The sequence below is a fragment of the Cyprinus carpio genome, chromosome A1 (genome assembly GCF_018340385.1).
Source record: "Cyprinus carpio isolate SPL01 chromosome A1, ASM1834038v1, whole genome shotgun sequence".
Lineage (NCBI taxonomy): Eukaryota > Metazoa > Chordata > Actinopteri > Cypriniformes > Cyprinidae > Cyprinus > Cyprinus carpio.
Genome location: NC_056572.1, coordinates 31,121,191 through 31,147,989, shown reverse-complemented (window position 1 = coordinate 31,147,989; position 26,799 = coordinate 31,121,191). Strand labels below are relative to the sequence as shown.

At 35.1% G+C, this 26,799-nt stretch overlaps 3 protein-coding genes across 3 annotated transcripts; 2 read left to right on the top strand and 1 right to left on the bottom strand.

The window, feature by feature from the left end:
* The first annotated feature begins 914 nt into the window (after positions 1-914).
* Positions 915-9,874, top strand: psen2 (presenilin 2). Its single transcript, XM_042762047.1, has 11 exons — positions 915-1,050; positions 2,377-2,541; positions 2,691-2,899; positions 4,417-4,558; positions 4,661-4,728; positions 4,972-5,192; positions 5,697-5,795; positions 5,957-6,007; positions 6,153-6,272; positions 6,509-6,624; positions 9,246-9,874. The coding sequence occupies exons 2-11, from the start codon at positions 2,410-2,412 to the stop codon at positions 9,399-9,401; spliced, it is 1,314 nt and encodes a 437-aa protein (XP_042617981.1). The 5' UTR covers positions 915-1,050; positions 2,377-2,409; the 3' UTR covers positions 9,402-9,874.
* A 1,829-nt stretch (positions 9,875-11,703) lies between these two features.
* Positions 11,704-13,392, bottom strand: dpy30 (dpy-30 histone methyltransferase complex regulatory subunit). The gene is made up of 5 exons (XM_019094861.2): positions 13,296-13,392; positions 12,973-13,013; positions 12,821-12,868; positions 12,528-12,679; positions 11,704-11,963 (listed from the first exon to the last, which is right to left on the bottom strand). Exons 1-5 carry the CDS (start codon positions 13,303-13,305, stop codon positions 11,891-11,893), a joined length of 324 nt encoding a protein of 107 aa, XP_018950406.1. The 5' UTR covers positions 13,306-13,392; the 3' UTR covers positions 11,704-11,890.
* A 671-nt stretch (positions 13,393-14,063) lies between these two features.
* spast (spastin) lies at positions 14,064-26,422 on the top strand. Its single transcript, XM_042762031.1, has 16 exons — positions 14,064-14,535; positions 16,946-17,029; positions 17,385-17,468; positions 18,641-18,721; positions 18,822-18,982; positions 19,097-19,236; positions 20,025-20,118; positions 20,361-20,495; positions 23,446-23,521; positions 23,605-23,696; positions 23,782-23,864; positions 23,943-23,985; positions 24,731-24,810; positions 24,904-24,974; positions 25,071-25,111; positions 25,574-26,422. Exons 1-16 carry the CDS (start codon positions 14,208-14,210, stop codon positions 25,697-25,699), a joined length of 1,719 nt encoding a protein of 572 aa, XP_042617965.1. The 5' UTR covers positions 14,064-14,207; the 3' UTR covers positions 25,700-26,422.
* The last annotated feature ends 377 nt before the right edge of the window (positions 26,423-26,799 follow it).

Sequence of the window (26,799 nt, the reverse complement as noted above, 5' to 3'; positions counted from 1 at the left end):
TCTGCTTAAGAATGATTCCCCCCTCCCCCCAGACTATAATATAAAGAATTTGGCAACATATTAGATACAATACATGATTAGTGCTCTTATAATAAGTATCACCAAGGAGTAATTCACTTCTGTTGGGCTGAAAATTAAGAATTTATTCTTATTAAATGATGCTTTTATTTTTTATTGAAGAAATGATTAAAGATTACAATAATTTTAACAATTAAATCCATATACACAAGAAAGAATGTTCTGTAAGAGAGCATTTGAGAGAAGAAAAAAAGAAAATAACAATAAAAACACATATAAACAACTAAACAATAGTTGAAGTTATCTTATAGGACAAAATCAAGGACTACAGCTGTGGAGCTACACAAGAAAAGACTCATCATGAAATCTAGCAGTGTGTCATTCTTTTGCTTATTAACTTGCATTAGAGACTTTTTGCAATCTAATCTAAAAGACAAATCATAATTATAAAACAAATGAGACAAGTCTTCCTCATGTCCGTTACAGAAAATGCAAGTATTCTGTAGTATTGAGAAATGTACCTCTTTAACTTTCTTCAAAATACTTTGTGAGGATTTGACCAGGCCGCTTTCCAATTTTTTAATTCCAAATTAAAAAAATTCCTCTAGGCAACATTTTATGTTTGTTTATGATTTCTAATATATATAAAAACAACTTTGCATGTAAGGCCTATATCTAAATATCTATATCTTGTATCCAGATTTCTGTTTAAAATATCTAGATAGGTCTTCCCAATTTGTTATTTGTATTATTATTTTTTTTATTTTTTTTAATAACAACAGTCCAAAAAAAATAATAATAACGTTTTCTGGCTGATCTGAACAAAACGAACCCCTTAAACAATTAAGTTTATTAAGTAGATGATGATTTGTCGACGTGAAATGTGGTCAGCTGACGTCACGCGCCCGCGCGTCACGTGGGGATCAGCTGATCGGCATCACTTCCTCGTTGGAGTTCGCGATGTTTTGACGGAGTCCTGCTGCAAACATCGCTGCTGGATCGTCATTCATGTAAACACGGTCACATTTGAAGGTATTTATTTGAGTCTTCTCGTCAGTGCACTTCATCAGATGTGGTTTTACTTTAGACGCGGGGAGGGACTGGTTTTCCGGACACATTAGGAGGATCACAATAAATGCTTTGATGTGGGTTTTGTGGAACATTATTAGAATATGACAGTATCATGAGTAATAGCAGGGGTGTATTACACTCATAACTGCGAGAAAACGCGCATATCTGTCCCAGAGATTATTATTATTTTATAAAAATCAACGTTGTTTTTTTGTGTGTGTTTTAATCTAATCCACTTACAGAAGAACCGTGGTATTATTATAATACAACGTCAGATAATATATGAAAATATGAAATGGAAGTGTAAATGGAAATGTAACCGACACAGCTGGGTGTTATGAATTGATTTCCTCCTGTCTGTTTTATAAAAGTGTTCACACTGAAGCTCCAATCTATGATATTTAATCACTAGAGGAACATGATATCTCAGCACCATATCAGCTATAGCAGATTTCACAAGAATACATGTTCCAAGAATATTTGCAGATATCATTTCAGTTATTTATGAAACAGTTAAGTGCCCATCTTCAGCATGCATCACTAAAAAGCATGTTGAAACAGTTAAGTGCCCATCTTCTTCACCTCAGAAAAATCTGAGCCCTTAAAGTTTGTGCTGCCAGTATTAATTGATTTAGACAGATACAGATAATAATAAAAGTGCTATGATTGGCATATACAGAGATTGTCAGTCATATATATTATGCATTGTGTAAGGAAAACTTTCCCCCGTTTTATCTATTTTATATAACTTTTTATGCTTTTATTGTCCTTTTTATATAGCTTCCAGTTTAATGTATTTTTTTTTTACTTTTCAAAACATTTTTAAGTAATCACATTCCATAATAAAATGGTTCTTATCGCATTGCAATGTAACTGATCAGCATATATATATATATATTTATATATATATATATATATATATATATATATATATATATTTAGTATATTTCTTAATATTTATGCATTTCCTGTAATGCCATAATTTTCGTAAAATGCAGTGAAAAATTAAGGCATATTTAACATTTACTAAACACAATCATATTTATGGATAAATATAACCATGCATAATAATTAACAGCAGTATTTACTTGCATGTGTTCTTATTACACCATTTTAAAGTATGTAAAATGTTGCACAGAGACTTCCACGATCAGTGTTGAGTGGTGATGCAAATGAATTATTGAGCCAACTCTTAATTTGACATATGTAAGCTGCTGTATGGTTTTCCATCATGCTTTATGGTAAAGGCAGCTTTTATATTCATCTGGCATGATGCGTTTGTTGCAGCTCTGGGCGTTTGACTTCTGTCAGCTTCTCTTCATGAATACCTCGGACAGTGAAGAGGACTCTTACAACGAGAGGTCCGCTCTGGTCCAGTCCGAAAGCCCAACCATCCCCTCGTACAACCAAGATCATGATATGTCTCTGCCCCAGGAAACAGACAGCAAACGGGTAAGTGGACATGAATTCTCCTTCCTCTCTTGTGAAAGAACTAAGCTTGACGTGTGCTAATATATAGAGTTGTTACATTGCATCCGATCCATATCTGCATCCACAAATCCCATTTTTCTCATCCTCACCCGGTCCTGTAATCCCTGCAGCGGCGGCCAGTCAGCTCAGGTTTGGACGAGCCAGGGCTGGTGGAGCGAGAGCGGGCAGCCACTCCTGATGGAGAGGAAGAGGAGCTGACCCTCAAATACGGCGCTAAGCATGTCATCATGCTCTTCATCCCCGTCACGCTCTGCATGGTGGTGGTGGTGGCAACAATCAAGTCTGTCAGTTTCTACACGGAGAAGAGCTCACAGCGGCTGTACGGGCTTTGTTACCTCAGAGTTAAGCCAAAAACTCTGTCATTCATTATTCATCCTCATGTCATTCTAAAATTATATATTTCCACAGAACTGTGTTTCAAAAGAGATTTCACAAGATATATTTCCTCTTAAAAAAAAAAAAAAAAAAAAAATATATCAATATATATATATATATATATATATATATATATATATATATATATATATATAGCATATATATATATAGGGCTGTCAAATGATTAATCACGATAATAAAAATAATAATTTTGTTTACATAATATAAATAATTATTTATTATGAGATATACTAACAACATAAATTATTATATTAGAAAATATTTACAGTAATATACTGAAATTATATCTGCTTTCAATTTTAACTTATTTATAAATATATATCCATATATAAACATAATATGTTCTTAAGAAATATACTTGCATGTGGGTGTATTATAATATCGCTAAATATACATATACACACATAATTATGTAAACAAAACTTTAAAATGGATGTGATTAATCGTGATTAAAAATCATTTGACAGCCCTAAATTTTATATTATATATATATAATATATATTATATATATTATATAAATATATAAAAACAAAATAACTGTCTCTCTCTCTCTCTCTCTCTCTCTTATACTTATTATATATATATATATATATATATATTATAATTCAACATTTAAAATATTTGTTCGACTAAAAAGTTTAGGATTCAGCAATTTTTTTTATGCTTTTTAAATTTATTCAGCTCCAGTTAATAAAATATAAAGCACATTATGTAATGACAAATAAAATGTAAATTATTTAACATTAAAAAATAGAGAAATTATAATATTAAAAACATAATATTAAAAAACAAAAATAACTCTCTCTCTCTCTCTCTCTCCTCTCTCTCTCTCTCTCTCTCTCTCTCTCTATATATATATATATATATATATATAAATACTACCATTCGAAAGTTTAGGATCAGAACGATTTTTTATGTTTTTTAAAGGAGCTCCTCCAGGCTATTATTTGATCAAAATACAGGGAAATATATTATTAAGATAAATAATGTTTATCTATTTATATATATATTTATATATATATATATATATTATATATATATATATATATATTATATATATAACTATAATCAGTCTTTAATTGTTCTGTTTTACTACCACCTTTAAAAACATTCTATAATTTTTTTAATATTAAAAACCACCAAATGAAATTTTATCATGTTTTTAATATTATAATTTTTTAAATGTAAAAAATCATTTTTATTTTCCTTCATTTACCTTTTTGTTTTTCATATTATGTTTTAAATATAATTTTTAAGTATTATAAAATGAGAAGAATTTACTTTCCATGATATTGTTATCATATTTCTATGCTATGTAGGATGTGTCACAAAAAGTAACAGCCAACAGATCTGAGGGTGAATGAATGATGACAGTGTTTTCTTATTTGAATCAATCCTTTATAAAGAAGTAGAAACATATGGTTTGTGTGTGTTTTGCAGCATCTACACTCCGTTCGAAGAAGATCCGAACTCCGTCGGTCAGAGGCTCTTGAACTCCCTCCTCAACACCATCGTCATGATCAGTGTCATTGTCGTCATGACGATAATACTGGTGGTGCTTTATAAGTACCGCTGCTATAAAGTGAGATCCTCTTTATTACTACAACACTATAGACTTCTGTGGTTTTGACTGTGGCTTTATGATTATAACACTATAACTAAACTGCTCCCATCATGTTTATAGTTCATTCATGGCTGGCTGATTCTGTCTTCACTGATGTTGCTCTTCTGGTTCAGCTTCATGTATCTGGGGTGAGATTCTGCAGAGATTCGTTTTCTTGTAATACTTGTACTGCATGTAACTGAATCTCATACAGGAGGATGTGTCAGTTCTGGATGATATAGCTGAAATCATGATATCTTCATTTTTTTTTGCCTTTTGAGAAGACTGCGTGATTGATTTCAATAGATTCAATCATCTATATTCCTAATTTAGTTCCTTATTTATAAGTAGTTACTACGTTCCTTACTTTTGTCAAACCCTTTCCTTTCCAGCGAGGTGTTCAAGACTTATAACGTGGCAATGGACTACCCAACGTTAGTGATGATCATCTGGAATTTCGGCGTAGTGGGAATGATCTGCATCCACTGGAAAGGGCCGTTGCGGCTGCAGCAGGCGTACCTCATTGTCATCAGTGCCCTCATGGCTCTCATCTTCATCAAATACCTGCCCGAATGGTCAGCATGGGTCATACTGGCAGCCATCTCCATATATGGTACGGTTCCAGAGATTGATTGACAGACCGCAAACCTTCTGCATTTGTGTCTCTGTGTCACTTCCTATACTGTGACTCTCATTCACATTTAAAATAAAGATTGTTTTTTCTTTAAGGGGTTAATAATCAGGCCAAAAATGAACATTCTGTAATTATTTAATCTGTAATCACCCTTGTTCCAAATTTCTATGACTTTCTTTCTGATGTGGAACAATGTTGCTAACAGTTTAAGTTACCATTGGTTGAAGACATTTCTGAAAATATCATGTTTTATGTTCTGCAGAAGAAAGAAACGCTTAAAGGTTTGCACCGACATGAGTAAATTATGACAGGATTTTCATTTTTGGATGGACTATCCCTTTAACTTGTTTAATGATAAAAAAAATTCAGTTCTTAAAGGTACAGAACATATTTTTTTTTGTAGTGGCACAGAAGTGTCAAAATGCTCATATCTGTGGGATTAGTGCACATGATTGTTTCACTATTTGTGTGTTTATTTTCCAGATCTGATAGCGGTACTGTGTCCAAAAGGCCCGTTGAGGATGCTGGTTGAGACTGCACAAGAAAGAAACGAGCCAATTTTCCCTGCGCTCATATATTCATGTATGTCTTGAAAAATGAATCCAAGAACATACAGATTCACAACAGTTGGGATCATCTAAGAATTACACTAGTTTGTATTACCACATGGGTAATCAGCTAGTTTAATCACTTTAAGTCCGGTCAAGATGGGTCATGTACTAATAAAAGTTTCTCTTTCTCAGCTGCCATGGTTTGGATGGTTGGAATGGCTGATTCTAATAATCCGGATTCCGGTGAGCATCCAATACAAAACACTTTGACCTAGATAAAAGTAAATAATCCGTTGTTCCCCAAGACAATGAAATGCTTTGTGTGGAAAATGGAATCTAGTACCCTGTAACCTAGATATTGGTGAATAAGCTGTTGTTGTCCTCCCAGCTGATGAAAGGCAGCGTAATGAAGGCGGAGCCCTGGCACAGGAAGGGGTGGAGTCAGAGGATGATGCGGCTCTGGGAGGGAGGCGGCGGTGTTCAACAGAAGAGGACCTTGAAGAAGACCGTATGTGGTTTCTGTGACTACAGCCTCAGTGTCATACAGATCATGTTCTCTGCTTACAGTACTTCACCTATAAAGCATGTAATTTAATTATTCATATTTCGTGAATGTCCAGTCACAATGAGGTGAACTAGTTCAAAAAACCAAACTTAAAAAAAAGGAAAAATTAACAAACAATTCTAAATTACACATACTCAAATGTCACATTCTTAAATTCCTTCTCACAGTCTTTCTCACAGGAGGGGTGAAGCTGGGTCTTGGTGATTTCATCTTCTACAGTGTCCTGGTGGGAAAGGCGGCCGCCAACGGAGGAGACTGGAACACCACACTGGCCTGTTTCGTGGCCATTCTCATTGTGAGTGTCTCAACTAGCCTTTAAAGGGTTAGTTCACCCAAAAATGAAAATTGGACCATAAATTACTCACCCTCAAGGCATTCTAGGTGTATATGACTTTCTTCTTTCAGACGAAATCCAGTCGGAGTTATATTAAAAATTGTCATTGATCTTTCAAGCTGTTTAATGCCACTCAACGGGTGTTGCAGTGCATCAGTCCAAAAGAAGTAAAATAAAAAGCGGCCATCCATAAAAAAAAAGTGTCTCACATGGCTCTGGGGGGTGAACGAAGGCCTCCTGTAGCGAATCAATGCGTTTTTGTAAGAAAAATATCCATATTCAAAATAATAATCACTTTAATGTAGCTTGCGCCAACAGTTGTACACAGAAGCAGCTCCGGGGGCATGACGTAGAGGTCAGCATTATGCATACGCCAGTGAGTTTCGTGAAAACCAACGTTTGTTAACAGGAGCAAAGGAAGCAAAGTTCCCTTACTTTAGCAAAGGAAAACCAGTATCCTCTTGGCTTTTATCGAAATCCTCTGACATTCTTCTTTACAAATCCTCGTTTTGTACTTCTAATTAGTGACCATTGTTTTGTTTTGATCTCTCCCCTGTGCTTCCACATTCATCACTTCTGAGCGGCGCATGCACAAAGCCGAACTCATACGTCATCTGCCCGGAGCTGCTTCTGTGTACAACAGTGAGCGCAAGCTAGATTAAATTGATTATTACGTTTTAAGTATAGTTCTTTGTTCACTCCCTGGAGCCGTGTGAGACACTTTTTTTATGGATGGGTGCTTTTTATTTCACTTCTTTTGGACTGATGCACTACAACACCCGCTGAGTGTCATTAAACAGCTTGAAAGATCAAAGACCATTTTTAATATAACTCCGACTGGATTCGTCTGAAAGAAGAAAGTCTCATACACCTAGGATGGCTTGAGGATGAGTAATATATGGGCTGATTTTCATTTTTGGATGAACTAACCCTTTAAGATCCGTCATGTACAGACTAACATACACTAATAGAGATGTTTTTTTAATGTTTAAAGTCTATTATGCTTGCCGAGTCTGAATTTATTTGTGAAATTTATCAGTTAAAAATGGCTTTTATATTCAAATATATTTTCAAATGTAATTTATTCCTGTGATTAAAGCTGATTTTCAGCATCATTACTCCAGTCTTCAGTGTCACATGATCCTTCAGAAATCACTCTAATACAGTAGTAGTCACAACTTTATGGACGAATTGGTGTCAGAGATATTAAATATAATATTAAAGTCCCTGTAAAGGCAATTTAAAAAAAAATGTCTAAATACATTATACATGTTAGAAATGTATTGCTAAAACATATTACAAAGACTGTGAACTGTAAAACACTGAATAGTGGAGTTAGACCGTTAAACAGTTTCTCACCATTGCTGTGATCCGGATTTTTTGGGCGGGGCTAAAACGGGGGATTGATGACGCACTGCGTCCCCCTGAGCTCCTGGCCCGCCCCTAACAATATAAATAGAGCACATTCGCATCAGTTCGCTGCTCAACCGCGAGTTACTGTCATACTGTTACTTACTCTGGAGGCTCAAACATATATGGTTTTGTACAACCAATTAAGCTGTTAGGAGGATCCATTCCGGCTGTAGCGGTGACAGTTGAGTGTGGCGACTGCAGCTTTCCCGCGAGTGGGCGTGGTTTCAGTGCAGCCAGCGGACACGCCCCCAGCATTTGAGAGCTGAGACTACTGCTCATTTGTTCGAGATTTTGATAGCTTATTTTATATACTTACCGGCTTTTTATATCATTCAAATTTTGCTGGGTGGCTAATAACACATTGTTCTGTGGTATGACAAACTCAGAACACATACTTAAATTTGACTTTACAGGGACTTTAACAAATGGCTTTCATCTGTTCAAAGAGTTACTATGCACTGCCATTTTTTAGAGTGACAGAAACTTGACTTCAGTAGACACATTATTACAAGCCATTACATAACTAGTTAACTTTACAACAACGAGAAAACAAATTAATTTTAAAAATTAAGTTTATTTGCAAAAACAGATCATTTTCAAAAATCATGTTTTTTATAATGTTATCATGTTTTTGTGTTTTATTGTGTTAGTTTAGCTGTTTTAAGTTATTTTTTGACCTAGTCAAAATAACCCAGCTGCAGTTTGATTGAGATTAATTGGAATGCATTAATTGGAGTTATCTGTTTTTGCATATGAACTCTTCAAATATAAACCTCTAAAATAAAAGGAAATCTCTAAATGCATTGCCACAAGTATATACTTTTAAGTACCTCTTATATATTGTTATATTATTATAAAACTTATACTTTTATACTTATTAAATATAAAAAAGTTTTTATTCATATTGTTTTTATATATATATATATTTCATTCAGTACTAAAGATATTGATAATAATAATATATATTTCATTCAGTACTAAAGATATTGATAATAATAGTTTAATTAAACATTGACTGTTGTAACTGTTTGCTATGTATTTTTATTGCTTCCTACTGTATGTTGAATTTTTCAAATGAGTGGATGATGCCTCAGTGGGGCAGGTTTTGAAGCAGAGCCTAAAGAGTTTAATTTAGGGTTGTTGGTGCTGATATTGTGGTTGCTTTGCAGGGACTGTGCCTGACGCTCCTCCTGCTGGCCATTTTCAAGAAGGCTCTGCCAGCTCTGCCCATCTCCATCACCTTCGGCCTGGTCTTCTACTTCTCCACAGACAATCTGGTACGGCCCTTCATGGACAGCCTGGCAGCCCACCAATACTACATCTGACAGAAACCCACTGACACATGAAGGATTATCAGAACACAGTCTTTATGTTTCAATGAGATTCAAACCTTTTTAGTTCCTTTGAATCTGCGCAGGTTTCTGATACGAGTGAATTAAGGTGTAAAATGAATCAAAACAAGCAGTTCTGGCGTTTTGGTTTTTATTGAGAAGCTGCACATCGGCTCTTTAGAATATACAGTAGTTTTATTATTCTTTTTGTATTTACTGAGAAGGTAAATGACTTGGCAGTGTGACCTGCATCCCGACAAGTGTCAGTGAAGGGTCGTTTTTCATAAATAACAACTTGTGAAGTGATGAAAAGATTGCTGCTAGTTTCAGTGGTGAGACAGAAGCCTGCATCCAGCAGTGTGAGTGCTGTAGGCTTGCCAGGGGTTACAGTATAATAAACTAATAACACAAATGCATACTTTTTATTTTTAGAATCACTGATATTGTGGAAGGTAAAAAAAAAAAGGCTCATGAAAGTGTATAATGTAGGTTTATCATGATGTCGGCAAACAGGATGTGATCCTAAATCAACATATTTGTTGGGTTTACATAGGGCTGGGTGATATATTTAATATTCACAATAATTTTGCTGGCCATATCAGATTTTTATGGCATTCACAATGTTGCATTTTAGTTGCAGGACATTATTCTAATACAACCTGAAATCCAAACCTAAAATTAAACATGTTAACATTTTATAGATGGCTAAAACTGAAATCTCGAGAAGTTAGACTTTATTTACAAAGACATAAATGTTTTACATAACAGAAATAAAAATGCTAGGTTCTCTATAAATAGACATTTTATTACGAATACAAAACCAGACCAAACTGCAGAATGTTTTGATAAGTTTTAATGAAAATACAAGTGCTGTGATGAAAGAGTATGAAAGTGTTCATGCAGAGATAGTCTCTCTTAAAAATATTCAGTGATTATCCCTGCATGACATATGTTTAAGTCTTATGTTTTATTAAAAATATGTTAGTAACTTTACAATAATGCGTTAAATAACAATGAGCAATACATGTGTTTTAGTAATTTTTCTTTTTTTTTGTAATAGTAAATGAATAAAAATACAATGTTAGTTCATGTTAGCTCAGGTCCATTAATTAATATGAACAGAGGCAACTTTTGATTTTAATAATGTATCAGTAAATTTTTAAATTAACATTAGCTAATATTAATATTTTTTTTTATTTTTAGTTCATGTTAACTAATGCTAACAATTCGTATTGTAAAGTGTCACCCAAATACATAAATACAAAATCATGTCAAATGGCTGTAAAATTTAATAAAAAAAACTTATGATATATTTAATATTTCCTAAGCTGCATCACCCAGCCCTAGTCCTGGAAAGACATAGCAAAGTCATGGTCACTGATGTAATTTTGTGTTTGAAGATTTTAATTGAAACACACATTTGCAAGTATTGGATAAGTCTATGGTTTACATTTGATCTACAAACTCTTGCTGACAATGTCACAGGCGCTGTCAAATTTTAAAATAACCACACCTTAAAAATTATATCTACCATTTCTTCTATACTCATAACAAATATTCCATCCCTTATAATGTTTTTCTGCCCTGCTTTGCTGTTTTTCTGTGCCATCGAAATTGCACCCGAGAACTAGTGCACTGGAGGTGCAACACATTACAGAGACACGAGGACAGAAACTGAATTCTTTTACTCTAGTTTACAGAGTTTCAGGTCAATAACAATGTATTCGTGTTGTTTTTCCACAGCATTATTAGTTTAACATCATATTCAATGTAAAAATGCATCTGTAATCTAAGTATGAATTTCCTCAAATTGAAACTGTGTTGGTCGTATATAGCGGCGAGAGTCATGCTTGTGGCTTTATAAATGTGTTCCTTTTTTATCAGCTGTTACCTGAATGGAAACAAACCATTGCTATCACACGTTTTTATACTGCTTTACGAATATAGAGACCTTTCATGGACATGGTGATTACAGCTGCTTGAGAAACAGATGTGCTGTGAGTGGTTTAGGAATATTTTGCATATGCTGAGAGCGTTTAATCTTTATACCGAAGAAAGAAATTATATTTACTACAGATTAAAATTTTAATTGTTTTTATATGTTCACAGTTAAAAGGAATTGTTTTCCTCTCTCGATTTTGTTTGTTTTTGTCATGCACAACGCTTGGTGTCGTGTAATAATAAAATATCAAGCAAATAAATGGGAATAAAGGATTGTTCCTGAGCTGGATTTTTGCACATCCCAAGCCGATTTAGTGTTAATTACCAAATAAAGAAAATCCATACCAGTGAAACATATATGGCTGCTTGAACATTTTATTAGAGCTTAAAAAAACTACATTAATGTTGGCAAACAAACAGTTTGAAGAGTGACCATTACATTTAAATTCACAAAAAAAAAAAAAAAAAAAAAAAAAAAAAAAAAAAAAATACACACAAAAAAAAAAACTGTAACCCTAAATCTTCCACCGCACACTGTGTCTTTAATTTCGTTCCTCAAACTGGGACTTGTTCTTCAGTAAGAATGCCGCTAAAAACTCTATGGGATTTGGAGGCCTGAAGGAAGATGGATAGTGGAATTAGATACATTAACTTAACTGATACAAGGAAAAGAAATTTAATTTTGATTAGACAAGAGGAATGAATTAAAGGAATTACTATTAAAGGAATAGTTCAACCAAAAATGAAAATTTGCTAAAATGTACTAACCCTCAGGGCATTCAAGATGTAGATGAGTTTGTTTCTTCATCAGAACAGATTTGGAGAAATTTGACATCTTGTGAATTTTCGCTTCATGAGAAGTTAACTGATAGACTGGAGTGATGTGGATTACAGTGATGTTTCTATCAGCTGTTTGGACTCTCATTCTGACGGCACCCATTCACTGCAGAGCATCCACTGGTGATGTAATGTTAAATTTCTCTAAATCTGTTCTGATGAAGAAACAAACTCATCGACATCTTGAATGACCCGAGGGTGCGTACATTTTCTTTTCTGGGTGAACCATTCCTTTAAAGCAATCATAATCCAAAAAAATAAATAAAAAGATAATAGTAATCATGTTCATGCAGTTTTGTGTTTGGAAAGAACTTAGCAAGAAGTCTGAGCACTGATGCAGACCTTTCCTTGGCCAGAACTGACAAGCCCTGCAGGAGAATAGGAACCACAGTCTGATCCAGGTACGCTCGTGTAGGAAGGGTCTGCAGGGTCTGAGGGTCCACCTTTTGTTTGGTGACTTTTTCAGCGGTTGTTTTCTCATTCTCCACTATTCTCTAGAGACACACACACATAGAATACACTCAAAGAACTAATGCTCCATTCATGTGGCAGCCGATTCAGAACTGTTTTCTAATCCAGTCTTTAAGACATTACACATTTAAACACAAATTCACAAAGTAGTACTAATGTTGTACCTGGATGTTTTCAGTGAGGCCATATTCTGCGTGTGGATTTTCTGGGACCTAAAATAAACAAGAAACACAATGACAACAACTGATAGAGACAAAGTGCTCTCTCGTATTAAACACACAGTCTTGCTTTTATGTAATATTGCAATGCTACTCACAGGAGTGTGACCCTCCATGCTCTGCTCGGCATCAGGGTGTTCTGGAAGGATCAAAATTCAACTATTAAGCCACATTAACAAGTTTAAGAACTCATTCGAGTCGCGCATATGTGCATGTAAAGTCACGTAATGTTACTGTAGTGAATGGCGGGATTCAATGGGCCACTGCAGAAAAGCTCAACGCTCGCAATAATGCACACAATCAGAGCTATAACTCTCCCTACCGTGTGTTAACACTGATTAGGTCTAAAACTGCAGCAAATATAATCACTGCGCAATTAATCAGTGCAAAATGAACCACAAAGCTCAGAAACAGCGCTTACCGTCCGCCATAGTTTGTTGTCGGTTTCTACGCAGTTGACGTTGCGCATGCGCAAAACACGTGCTTGAATGACGCGAGCGTATGTTCTAAAAAAGGGCGGGGCCTTGTGACCAAGACATTTCATGTGATTGGTCAGATGCTATTTTTTTTAACTATTTACAGTGTTTTATGTTGTGTTTCTCAGTAGTATTATTAAGAAATAAAGCGTTATCCAAACCACTGCTGAATAAAACGTTAACGGTGTGGTCACGAGACAAGTGTTACATTACTCCGCGATTATCAAGGTGGACCAATCACAGTCGTTTGTGAATACGAGCTATGGATACTTTTTTGTATCCACGTAAAAATAAAATACAAACGTAAAATTTCTTTAAAAAAATCATTATAACTTATTGGTTATATCCATATTAACACAATGACAGAAAAATGTTCATTCACAATAAATACTGAATACTATTTTACAAAATCTAAAAAAATAAAAAATCAAAAAAAAAAATTAAAAAATATAAAAAAAAAAAAAAAGTACTTAAATATTTAAAAAATAAAAATAATAAAATAAAATTTATGCTTCACTTTATCAACATTATATTTAATAATAAAAGCGCAAGATTTGATAGCCTGCTTTCATGTATAAATTAAGGGAAAAAAAGAGAATTTAATTGCATGTCCTAAATGAAAATAAAACTTGGATGCCAACCGCCGTTAAACATTTTTTTTTTCGCTTAATGCCCGCGACGTGTTAAAGTGTAACGTTACGTCATTAGCGTGAGACCATTTTCACCAAACACAGCAGTGACTTCCGCGATCGATGCGGGCAAAAACAAACAGGAGAACCGACACAGCCGAGAAATATAACTCTTCCTCGTCAAACCCACGGCGGCCAGTTATGGTATGGAGAGCCCGAATAGGGTGAATGAATTCTGGGTACAGAGCGAGACAGATAGGACCAGCGCGCGCAGGAGGACGCACCTGCGGACAGGTGTCTGACGGAACCGGCCAGAGTCCGCTGGACCGGCTGCGCTCGTTCATCCGAATCCTCCGCAGGCTCCCGGTGTCGCTGCTAAGAGCTCTCCTCCTGCTCCTCCTGTGTCTGACCCGGCCGATCCGCCGAGCCATGGCGGCCAGAGCCAAAGACCGCGGCTCCGAGGGCTGCGAGGAAACCGGAGACCGGATCCGAGACTACCACAAACAAGCGTTCGAGTTCATCTCTTTGGCTCTGCAGATCGATGAGGACGAGAAAGGTATCTGGCTTTAGTGCTGTTATGTATCTGAAATATGTGCAAATATCTGAGACCAAAAAAAAGAAGAAAAAATTACATTTATAAGAAAAAAGACATTTATATAACAACAATTTTGGTGTGTGTGTGTGTGTGTGTGTGTGTGTGTGTGTGTGTGTGTGTGTGTGTGTTGTTAGTTGTTTTATAAATGTATTCTGTACATGTGTCGGATTATGAATACTTCACAATTAGGCTACTGTTAATATAACATGTATAGATTATTGATTATGATTATATATATATATTATTGTTATTGTTATTGTTATTATAATGTGCAGGGTTTCCATTTTTTATTTATTTTAAATATTTTATCTCTATTAAATTATTTATCTGTAGACCAAGTATTGTAAAACTGAAACTCAGTTACGGTGCAAATGTGAATGCCATAGTTCGTATATGAATACTGTGATCATTGAGTATCCTGGTATTATCATGTGGCACCATTGCTTTGTCATGCTACTGCCTCACTTTTTGTAAGGCTCTCTTGTGTTTTATTGTTTATGTGAACTGGAAATATTTCACTGCACCATTCCAGAAATGCAAATCGTCTTACACCTACACACCTACGCTAGAGTTTATGTTAGGTTTTACTTTCACTTCATCTGTCCGGGAGCGGCCCATTTGTTGGCATTTCACGAGTCGTATGTGAACTAGTGCTCAGAAGATATGAATATCCAGTGCAAATGTCAATAACTAGAAATTGGGCTGGATAATTTATAATGGATGTTAATTTATAATTCTAGCAACACCTAACCAGTATTCAGCTGATTAGCCACTTAAGCTAGTTTGGACCATCCACAAAAAATAAAATAAAATCAAATAACCTGCTTTGGTCAGTTAGAAACGTTTTAGTGCTATCAGGAGAGACTATAAAGTCATTGTTTCTGTTGTTTCTGTTATACTCCTGCCTAAGAATACGTTTCTGAGATGATTGACCTGGGATCAGATTTTGGATGTCAGTCAGCCTTGATAAAGCGGATCCCAAAGCTGTCTTTGGAATGCAGCCATCATCACCTAAATCAATACAGTCTAACAGCCAAATTCATCATCACAAGCAGCTTAATCAAAGGCAGTCGGATGGAAAATGAGGCCCCATGTACTGACGCACGCTCTTTTAAGAACTGAATCAGTGGCTCAGTTTTGAATATTATCCTCGTCTTATATTTGTTTCATTGCATCGGCTGTTTATTTCTGATTAAGGCTTTATGTAGTTCACTTAACCCTGAGTTAACATCTTTTAAAACTCTGTCGCAAAGCCACTTTTAACCAAAGTTTCCACACTTGTAATGTTAAAAGCGGCGAGTTACAGCAAGACGTATAGCGAAAGACTACCAATCATAAACCACCTTAGTGAACGCCTTATCAAATATTAATAAAAAAAAATGGCAATGGTTCCAAAAACAGTTAAAATTCTTTATAAAAAAAATATTAAATCATTATACACTACCATTGAAAAGTAATTATATTATTCAGCAAGGATGCATTAAAATTGATCAAAAGTTTTTGTAACTCTTGTATTGCTATAAAAACAGTCTATTTCAAAAAATAAATGCTGTTGTTTTAAACTTTCTATTCATCAGATAACCTTAAAAAAAGTATCATGTTTCCACAAAAATATGAAGTGGAGCTGTTTTCAACAGTGATAATCATAAGAAATGTTTCTTGAGCAGTAAATCAGCATATTAAAATAATTTTTGAAGGATCGTGTGACACTGAAGACTGGAGTAATGATGCTGGAAATTCAGCTTTACGTCACAGGAATAAATTACATTTCAAAATATTTTCAAATAGAAAATAGTTATTTTAAATCCTATTAATATTCCATTCTATTAATTTATATATTTTAAATTCAAAATAAATTTTTTATAACATTTAAAAAATTCAAAACTTTAGTTTATGTATTCAGTTTTTGATATTATTCTATCTATGCATAACAAATATTATTATTTTATGTTTAAATGTGATTTAAAAAAGATTGTGACCTAGATTTGTTCCACTCGTCATGTGGCTATGTTGTTTTTCGCTTTGTACTCTCATGGAGAGATGCCAGCGGCGTCAGTGAAAACAAAGAACAAACTCTGTTCAATAGGTTCATTGACCGTTTCTCAATCCCATCATGCCTAGGGCCATATGGCTGGGCCTGCATGACATTTAGCATGTACTGATTTATTTTAAGAGCATATTTCCAATTTAAAGCTCATTTTGCACTGACAACATAATACTGACTGTAAAATTGAGTGATGTGAATTGTACCTGAAAGTTTTACTTTGAAACCCAGCCATGTTGTTTTAGGCTTGCAGTGTTGTTATTTTGCATGTACAGAATAGAAATCAGTCAGTAATGTGTCTAATCTACTCTGCGTGTGGTGTTGTAGGTGATAAGGAGCAGGCGGTGCAGTGGTACAGGAAAGGCATCACTGAGCTGGAGAAAGGCATCCGTATCCAGGTCACTGGAGCTGGTGAGATGATTCAGTCATATTGATTTCCGGTAGTGTGTAAACAAACTATGTGATTTCAATCAAACAAACTATCTTTTTTAATTTAATTACATAACGCAACCCATACTATACTACGAATAAATTAAAAATAAAATCATTTCATAAACTAAACTAACAGAAAATTGTTTGCAAGACTATTGCAACATTGATTGTAAAAAAAAAAAGTCCTGATGCGTTGTGTGAGCCCGGTTTGACCCTATTTTCTTTCTTAATTTAAATAAAGTACACTTAAAGATCAATCAGTTCCCAAGTCCCACCCTGCAGTTTATTTTCTTCTGAAGACATTTGAGAGAAAGTCTTCATCTGGCTCTTGTAGGTGAGAAGGCAGACAGAGCAAGAAAGCTTCAGAACAAAATGACCAGCAACCTCACCATGGCCCAAGACCGGCTGGAGCTCCTGGGTAAGCGGATGCAGTGAGGGCACGGGGATGTGCTACTGATTCATGAACTCTTCTGAGAGATGATGTCATTTGTTGTGTTTGCACACTCTCCTAAGAGGGACGTTCGCTGCACTCTTCTGTGAAAGCCTGCCTGTGCTTCTGTGCGATTGTTAAGGGATTCGAGTCTGTTTTATGCTTGATCATATAAAGGTGAAGTGTTGTTTCATGTTGGAAACAAATGGGTTGAAATTAGGGCTCACTTATAGTTGCCTCTACACATTGAGATAGAAGATGATTAAGCATTTTAAAAAGACACTTCACTTTTATTGACTCAACCATTGTTTCTCACACACACACACTTGCATTTGTGGTTTATGGGGACTCTCCAGAGGCGTAATGGTTTTTATACTGTACAAACTGTATTTTCTATCGCCCTTCACTTAAACCTACCCTTTACAGAAAACTACTGGCAATTTTTGAATTTCATAAAACAACGTTTTGTATGTTTTTTAAGCCTTTTGTTTTACGGGGACACAGGAAATGTCCTCATAAACCATGTTTACATTGTAGTACCATGTCATTATACACATTTGTGTCCTCATAAACCATATACCAGTGCACACACACACACACACACACACTTTTCTTATTTCTCTCTCAACGTAAATCACTTTCTGTGTGTTTCTGCTTTGGTTCTTGCATGAATCTGTCAAGAAAGCAATTAAGAACACGTCCAGGTCACCCCAAAATCTAAAGAAAAAAAGATTTAAAGCTAATGCAAAGAAAATAATGACTATTGTTTTATTTTATTTTGTTATTTTTTTTTAATTTTTATTTTGCTTTATTTAATTTAGTTTTTTTATTTTTTGTGAACTTTAATTTTTATGACATTTTTACTGTCATTTACTTTAGGGCCAAACAATTATGTAAACAATACTGTTTTTGCAGTAATGAAAGTAAATTGTGTGTAATTGTCCCAATAATAATACAAATGATAAACAATAAAATAATAAAATTATAGACTTCAGTTTACTTAACGTATTTTCTGTATGTTGAGGTGAAATGTAACTTGGACATGTTTTGCACCGTCTTACAGTTTTTGTTCTGCTTTGTTTTTGTTTTTTCTGGAGTTTTTAGTTTCCCCTTAAATCTCTCTCTTTCCTCTGTCTGTTTCCTTTTCTGCAATCACAAAGGCAAACTGCTTTCAAAGTCCCCAGCAGAGGGCTGTTCTGATCACACTGGCCTGTCTTTCTCCAATGGGAACCTGCGTCCAGGTGGGTGTTTGCTTTGGATTCTGGGAGATCTGTGTGTCAGATTCTGATCAGGGAGGCTCTACAGTGATGTTTCTGTGTATGTACGAGCATATGTTTGTAGTTGCAGGCAGTGGAGCAGTTTCCAAAAAGAAGGACACTCTCACAATCACAAATCCATCCCATGTGCGACCCAAAAACACACCCAAATCTGCCCCTGCTGCCCTGCGCCGCATACCTTCAACCGGTCAGGGCGGCAGGACCGGCCCTCAGAGCAACCTGAAGGTTCGTCAGACATCAGACCGTCTGCATAGTGTAACGTTTAGCCACGTGCCACCTTTAAATGCTGTCTCGACTAGGTTTTGTGGCTGAACTTTGTTGTTGTGTTTTGTTTTGTAGGGGCCCCCAGCAAGAGCCGGTAACAGACAGAACACCGGCAACACTGCCACAGCGTCACCTCAGAGGAAAAAAGACATGAAGAACTTTAGAAATGTGGACAGCAAACTGGCCAACCTCATCCTCAATGAGATCGTAGACAGGTAACATTAGTGCATTTAGAAATAAACACATCAGATATAAATATTTGAACGCATCACTGTTTTTATCAGAATTGTCAGATATCTTTTGTGTTAATTGTTTGGAAAAAGTATGCATGTAAATATTAATATTCATTTTTTAAATTAAAATAATGCATATATATGATATACAGTATGTAACTATGAGATATTTTATACACACTATGTGTACAGTACATATCAAAAGTTTGGAATTGTTATGAATTTTAATGTTCTTTAAATGAAGACTCTTCTGCTCACCAAGACTGCATTTATTTGATCAAAAATACAGTAAAAGCAGTAATATTGTGAATATATTACAATTTAAAATAACAGTTTTCTATTTCAAAATATTATAAAATGTAATTTATTCCTGAGATGCAAAGCTGAATTTTCAACACCATTACTCCACAGTGTCACGTGATCCTTCAGAAATCATTCTAATATACTGATTTAGTGTTCAAGAAACATTTATTATTATCATGAATGTTAAAAACAGTTTGATGAAGGTTATTTGATGAACAGAACATTAAAAAAGAACCGCATTTACACATCCACACTACTATTCGGCAGATTGGTGTATCACGGTTTCCACAAAAATATTAAGCAGCATAAACTGTTTTCAGCATTGATGGGAATAATAATACATGTTTCTTGTGCAGAAAGATAAATATATAAAAAAAAAAAAAAAATTAAAAAAATAATAGGAATTGGCAAAACAGGCACTGCAGGAAATCGTAATCCAGCGATTTCCGTGGTTGTGTTTGTTTCAGTGGTGTTGCGGTGCAGTTCGATGACATAGCAGGGCAGGAATTGGCAAAACAGGCACTGCAGGAAATCGTTATCCTGCCTGCTCTACGTCCAGAGGTTTGTCTCCACGTCTGTAAACATCTGTATCATCTCAGCTTGTGTTGCCTAAGAATCTTAGGCTGGTTAAAACAAACAAATGATCACTAATCTCAGGGTGGTTAAATCATCCCTAGACATGATCTATTTACATTCTACAATATTGGTACTCTCTACTGCTAATATTATAGAACAAATTGTATTTCTACATTCACAATTTACTGTTACTGTGTGTATAATGACACATCTGTTGATCTCCTCAGCTGTTTACTGGTCTCAGGGCTCCTGCTAGAGGCCTCCTGCTCTTCGGCCCGCCTGGAATTCGTGGAAATGGGAAGAACCCATCCGGTAAAACACAAACAAAGAGCTTTTTTTTTACACCATCAATTCATGAGACAGTTACTAATGAACTATTACTTCTTCCTCTTCCTCCTCGACCATGGGAGTCTACAAAAATCAGAATAACAATTAAAAAGAAAATACCAAAACACAATTAATCAGAACTGTACATGCACTCCCCCCACCCACAATTACTGCCGGCCCGAGACTCGAACTCAGCTCCTGCTCTTCGGCCCACCTGGAAATGGGAAGACCATGCTGGTAAAACACAAAAAAAGCCTCTTTTTCCCTCACACAAAAAGAAAAAAAATGCATTTAAAACACAAAAAAACCCACATTTAGTCTGAAATTTTAAATACTTGAAAAAAAAATGAACATCTATCACAAACATCCCACAAACATTGCTCAACGAACAGTAACAGACACACCACACACAAAAATTAAGCAGACTGCAAAGCTAAATCACCAGATAAAATACACTACTTTAAAATATAAAAAACAAAATTTAAAATAATAAAAAAAATATTAATTCATCATAATACATAACTTTAAAATATAAAAAAAAATATTAAAAACACTACTTTCACTGCTACACTTCTTCATAACTCCAAAATCGACCAGATCTGTGTTAACTTTAACTTAACCAATAAAAAAAACTCCAAAACTAACATAACCAAGAAAAACTTTCCCAAAATCTACCATATAAACTCTAACACATCCCGACACAAAAACATAAAAAATATTACCACTTTTAATCACTGTTAATTTCTGTAGCTGAACTTTTGACAGTATGAACTCTTTTGACATATCGCCACAAAAAACATAACATTATCCCATTCCTTGTCCAGCATTTGGAAAAGCGTTTTTTGCTACTCCTTAATAAATCTTGTCCAATTTTATTCAAATTTCCAGCATTTGGAAAAGCGTTTTTTGCTACTCCTTAATAAATCTTGTCCAATTTTATTCAAATTTGGCTCAGATGATCATTAGACCAAGCTGCGTAGAAATGACCAAAACAATTTTGATATTCACTATCTTAACTGAAAAACATTGTTGTACCATCTTATCTTAGCATGCTAATCTTAAGATATGTTTTTTCATACTTTGGTTCCGTTAAGGACTAAGTAAGCTTAGCATGGTAACTAATGCTTTTGTGTGTTCGTTCCCACACTGAAAGCTCTCCTTGGCATCAGGGCTGTTGTGTGATAAGCCAGCAGCCACTCCAAACTGAAGGTTGTGTTTAAACACTGTATGTCTTTCTCATGTCTTTTACACATCAGCATTACATTTTTAGCATGCAAGATCTCTCCCCTTCATCAGAATGAGCATGTGGCCTCTATGGGACGCTCCATGTTACGCAGCAGGCTCCCCAACCAGATGGTTGTGTGTTCGAATCCTGAGTGCTGCGGCTTGTACTGTACTTTTACTATTATGCTAAATGTGCTGTATTATTTTTTTTGTGGTCTTTTGGCTCTTCATTGCTTTTCTTCTGGTGCTCCCTGAGTTTCAGTGTTTGCTGAATATTATTGTTAATAACAAATGCAACTGTTCATTGGTGTCTAAATATATGTTGCTAATCATATTACAGTTGATGGCGTTTTATAAACACAATAAGCAACTCATAACCCATGCATTGCAAATCGCTTTTATTCTGTCTTAAAGGGGTCATCGGATGTTACATGCATTTTTACAAGTTGTTTGAATTGAAATGTGTTGGCAGTGTGTGTACACAACCACCCTATAATGATAAAAATCCAAGCAGTGTTTTTCTTTTATCTCGTTAAATAATTTCCCCTTTCTCAAATCGAGCCGATGCAAAAGTCAAAAACGTTGCATCGAATTTTAGGTGTTTGCGTTCCAGTTAGGGCTGTCAAAAAATAAATAAATTGAATTTTGAATATAAGTCGAATTTAAAATACAAATCCACATTTGGATGCAAAAAAACGTTGCTGCGTTGATTTTAGGTGTGCGTTAAGCAGGCAGCCTTATCAGTGGCGCACCTGATGCGATGACGATGCAAGTGTATTTTAATGTATTTGTTATCTTGTCCAGTTGAAGCAGACACATCAGCCTCTTCTACTACAAATGTTGCAGGGAAAGGGATCATCATTGCAGAGAAGATCTTATTTACGTCAAAACTGAAACCAAGCTGTTCACACAGAACGCATAAGCCCTAGTTTTTCTAGAGGGACATCTATCAAAAACACAATCACGACTAGCACAAGAGAACCACGTTTAGAAAGCCATGTAAAATTAATGCAAGTTCAACTTTAAAAAAACATATCTCGAGACTTAATGCCATAATTTTGACAGCCCTAGTTCCAGTTCACTTTTTTTATGCCCTTCACTCGCTAGCTTCCCTCCGTCTTGTTTACTGGGATGTACGTCATTGATTACAATGCATGAGTGCGTGTCTAAAAGTGGAGTGAAACGCAGCCAAGAATGTCTCCTAAGCCAGTGAGGTGTTTTGTTGTTGGATGTAATAATGAAGATAGCAATCGTCATTTACTCCTGACATCTGAGCCGCTGAAGAAGCAGTGGAATACGTTTGTTTTTGAAGGGAATGCACCTCCCCCCCCAATCTACCTAAATGCGTTTATGTTTGCGCAAATCATTTGTGATCCAGCTTCACCAACAGAAGTGAGTATAAGGTTTTTAATGAATCTTTGCAAATCGCCTTTCCTAATAATATGCTAATTAGCAAGTTTCTGGATGAATGCGGCTAAAGTAAACAGTCCCTCAGAGAGTGGCTCGGAAGAGAGGGGCGGGGTCAGCAGAGCTCATTAACATTTAAAGGAAAATGCTACAAAAAGGCTTGCTCTGAAAAGAGCTGTTTTTGACCGGGTGAAAAAAAGGGTGTTGTTTTATACTACCATTGAGAAATTTTAAACAAACTATGTTACAGACTTTTCATTAAGACCCTAAAGAATCATATCAACTTGTGGAAAATGGGCATCCGGTGACCCCTTTAAGAAACACTCATTCATGTTGTGGTGTGTGTGTGTTCAGATGGGAGAGGGCGAGAAACTGGTTCGAGCTTTGTTTGCGGTTGCTAGGGAACTGCAGCCGTCAATCATCTTCATCGGTGAGAACTGTCACTCGGACTCATTCATGTTTCAGAAGTGGTGTGTTTCTGCAAATGCATCATTAATGGTGATTTTGGTGCAGATGAGATTGACAGTCTGCTCTGTGAGAGGAGGGAGGGCGAGCATGACGCCAGCAGAAGACTCAAAACAGAGTTCCTCCTCGAGTTTGATGGAGTAAGTGTGTGTGTGTGTGTTTTATCTGAAAATTCACAATTTCCGATCCCAGGTGACTAACTCTCCTGGTGTGTGTGTGTTGTAGGTGCAGTCAGGAGGAGATGATGACCGTGTGTTAGTGATGGGAGCCACTAACAGGCCTCAGGAGCTTGATGAGGCAGTTCTTAGGTACCGATGACCTGCAGTCACACACTTACTTTCAAAGACTTCACAATAACATCCTCTAATGTGTTTTTCCCCTCACAGGCGGTTCGCTAAACGCATTTATGTGGCTTTACCTACAGAGGAGGTACTGTGTTCAAACCGAGGCTGGCCAGAAGCTATCGGTTCTCTTTTAAATCCTGACACTGAATTTGAATTCAGTCAAGAAATATTTGTCATGGACATCATATTTTGCCATGGTTCATAATATGGGTGGTACTTTATTAAACAAATATGTACACACATGCACTACCATTCAAAAGTTTAGTATCGGTATGTTTTCTTTAATGTTTTTGAAAAGTCTTAAACTCATATGTTTGCTCAAAAATATTATAAATATTGTCAAATATTATTACAATTAAAAATGGCAAATTTTAGAAAATATATTAAAATGCAGTTAATTTCCTGTGATGGAAAAGCTGAATTTTCAGCATTTTCCTAAATAGAAAGTTCAAAAGAACAGCATTTATGTGAAATGGAAATCTTTGGTAACATTATAAATGTCTTCCAGACTTTTGAAAAAAAGTATTAATAAATCAATTTTAGTTTTTTTACTCATTGATTGTAATAATTCTATTTTAGTTTTTTTACTCATTGATTATTAGTATTATATATTAATGTTGGAATTAATAATTAATACATTGCTAATTAACTAAAAAATTTAACGTTTTATACCACAGTTGTTTGAATTTCATTTTATCCATACCTCCTTAAATTCAGCTGCATCTTATTCACTACTCGTTTTGATTTTCCAGTTAATTAGCACTAAACACACACTAATAGACTGTGTGTGTGTGTGTGTGTGTGTGTGTGTGTGTGTGTGTGTGTTTTAGACTCGTCTGAAGCTGCTCAAGAACCTCCTCAGCAAACACAGAAACACTTTATCTCAGAAAGAGCTGAGTCAGTTAGCCAGGTGAAACACAGCTTCATATTTTGGTAGAGTATGCAAATGAGACTAATGGCTATTAATGGCTAGGTAATTTTATATTGTACGGTGTATTTTCAGGATGACTGAGGGTTATTCCGGCAGTGATCTGACCTCACTGGCTAAAGACGCTGCTCTTGGTCCCATACGAGGTACATTCATACTTCATGCAGATAAATATACCAAGACATTTGGCTTAGAGGTGGACTTTTTGCTAGATAATTGTGTCCTGTTCTTTTTCGACACAGAACTGAGGCCTGATCAAGTGAGGAACATGCCAGCCGATAAGGTGGAGAATATTAAGCAGTGTTATATTAACATCATTCAGATACCCGTTATATTATTTTTAAAAATAATTCTGTTTTGATTTTGTCATGTTTATTGTACTTTTCGTTATTTTAGTACAAGTTAAACTAAATGAAAATGAGATGAAATGAGATATATAGGTTTTGTATATATTATTATATTTCACATTTTCACTTAACATTGTATCGTTTAATTTTTAGTTAACTAAAATTAAAATTATCCTGTAAAACATAAATATGAGCTAGCTAAATATTAATTCCTATTTTTCCGTATATACAAAAATTGGATTAGAAATGTGAAAAAACTTCCAAGATTGTAATTGGGCGCCGCTCGCTGATTAAACACTTATTTATACAAAGTGTTCTATTCCAAATACTATTTTTTTTAATGCACTTACTATTTTTAAACATACCATGTAGCATGTTGTTGTCTTTCTTCTGTTCAGATGAGGGACATCAGTTTCTCTGATTTTGAAGATTCGCTCAAGAGGATAAAGCGGAGCGTCAGTCCTCAAACGCTGGATCAGTACGTCCGCTGGAACAAACAGTACGGAGACACAACAGCCATATGACACCCACACGCAAGAAGGTTTTTTACTAAAGACGTGGAATTAAAAAAAAAAAAGAAAGAAAAAGGAATTTGTATAATTTTGTCTTTTCTGCGACTTTGCTTTTGCCTCTGATCTGGAGACGGAGTCGTTTGGAGCTCAGGCTGAGATTTGCTTTGACTGAATTACACCAGAGATCAAGACCATGTGGATGGCAAAGCATGACAAAAACCTTCCCCTTGATTGGTGTGTGAATGATAAAGCACTTGGCGTCTTTGGTGTTCTAGATGCATTTGTTCCTCTCTTATTTTGTTTTTGATTCATGTATCCAGATAAATCGAATCCTCAATGGCGGTGTGATGTGCTGAAGTCAATCAAGTAGCACGTGGGGATTCCGTTGATAAATGAACGATATAAAGGATGTATTGTTTGATCTCATGATTAGAAACCATTCAGACTGCATGTGTATTTGGGTTGATCAGCACTCCTCGCGTTTTTTTTCATTTGCAGGCACTAGAGGGCATCAGTTGAGACCGTATTCGTGAATGTCTTCTGCTAAGTAGTACTGAAGTCATGATATTGCTCCATGTACAAATGTTTTTCAAGTCTGCTGTGTCTTTAATAATGTTAAACTTTAAAAGGTTTGCAATGAGTATTTGGGAAACGTTTTGATTCAAGTGCTTAACAGATTTGTGTACATGTACTAACGGTGTTGTTTTAAATTGAAAAAAAAAAATTGTTTTGAAGAAATCCAAATATAAGAAATTCAAATCAATTTTAAAATTCAAAAAAAAAATAAAAATTAAAATAAAAAAACTAAATATTTTTTATAAAAAAAATATCATAAAAAAACAACAACAAAAACTTTGAATCAAGACAAAGTGAAACAATTTTATAAATAAAAAAAAATCATCATAAAAAAAAAAAGAAATTATCATATAAATAAAAAATATATATATAATTTGGTTACACTTTATATTACCACATCCTTGTCAAAATGAAATAATGAGTAATAATAAAAATAATGTACTAACTGCATGTAATTTTTCATGGTTCTAGTAAGAAGGCATGGCTTTTATTATTGTATTAAACAAAAACACATACTTACTGAAAATGTTTCATAT

Bases quoted from the DNA above. Each gene is read 5' to 3' on its own strand.
- psen2 (XM_042762047.1), top strand. From the start codon at position 2,410: ATGAATACCTCGGACAGTGAAGAGGACTCTTACAACGAGAGGTCCGCT. The intron at 2,542-2,690 runs GTAAGTGGACAT...TAATCCCTGCAG, and splicing joins AGGAAACAGACAGCAAACGG to CGGCGGCCAGTCAGCTCAGG. The intron at 2,900-4,416 runs GTACGGGCTTTG...TGTGTTTTGCAG, and splicing joins GAGAAGAGCTCACAGCGGCT to CATCTACACTCCGTTCGAAG.
- dpy30 (XM_019094861.2), bottom strand. The intron at 12,869-12,972 runs GTGAGTAGCATT...TGTTTATTTTAG, and splicing joins GCATGGAGGGTCACACTCCT to GTCCCAGAAAATCCACACGC. The intron at 11,964-12,527 runs GTCTGCATCAGT...ATCTTCCTTCAG, and splicing joins TCAGTTCTGGCCAAGGAAAG to GCCTCCAAATCCCATAGAGT.
- spast (XM_042762031.1), top strand. From the start codon at position 14,208: ATGAATTCTGGGTACAGAGCGAGACAGATAGGACCAGCGCGCGCAGGA. The intron at 20,119-20,360 runs GTTTGTCTCCAC...TGATCTCCTCAG, and splicing joins TGCCTGCTCTACGTCCAGAG to CTGTTTACTGGTCTCAGGGC. The intron at 20,496-23,445 runs GTTACTAATGAA...GTGTGTGTTCAG, and splicing joins CACCATCAATTCATGAGACA to ATGGGAGAGGGCGAGAAACT.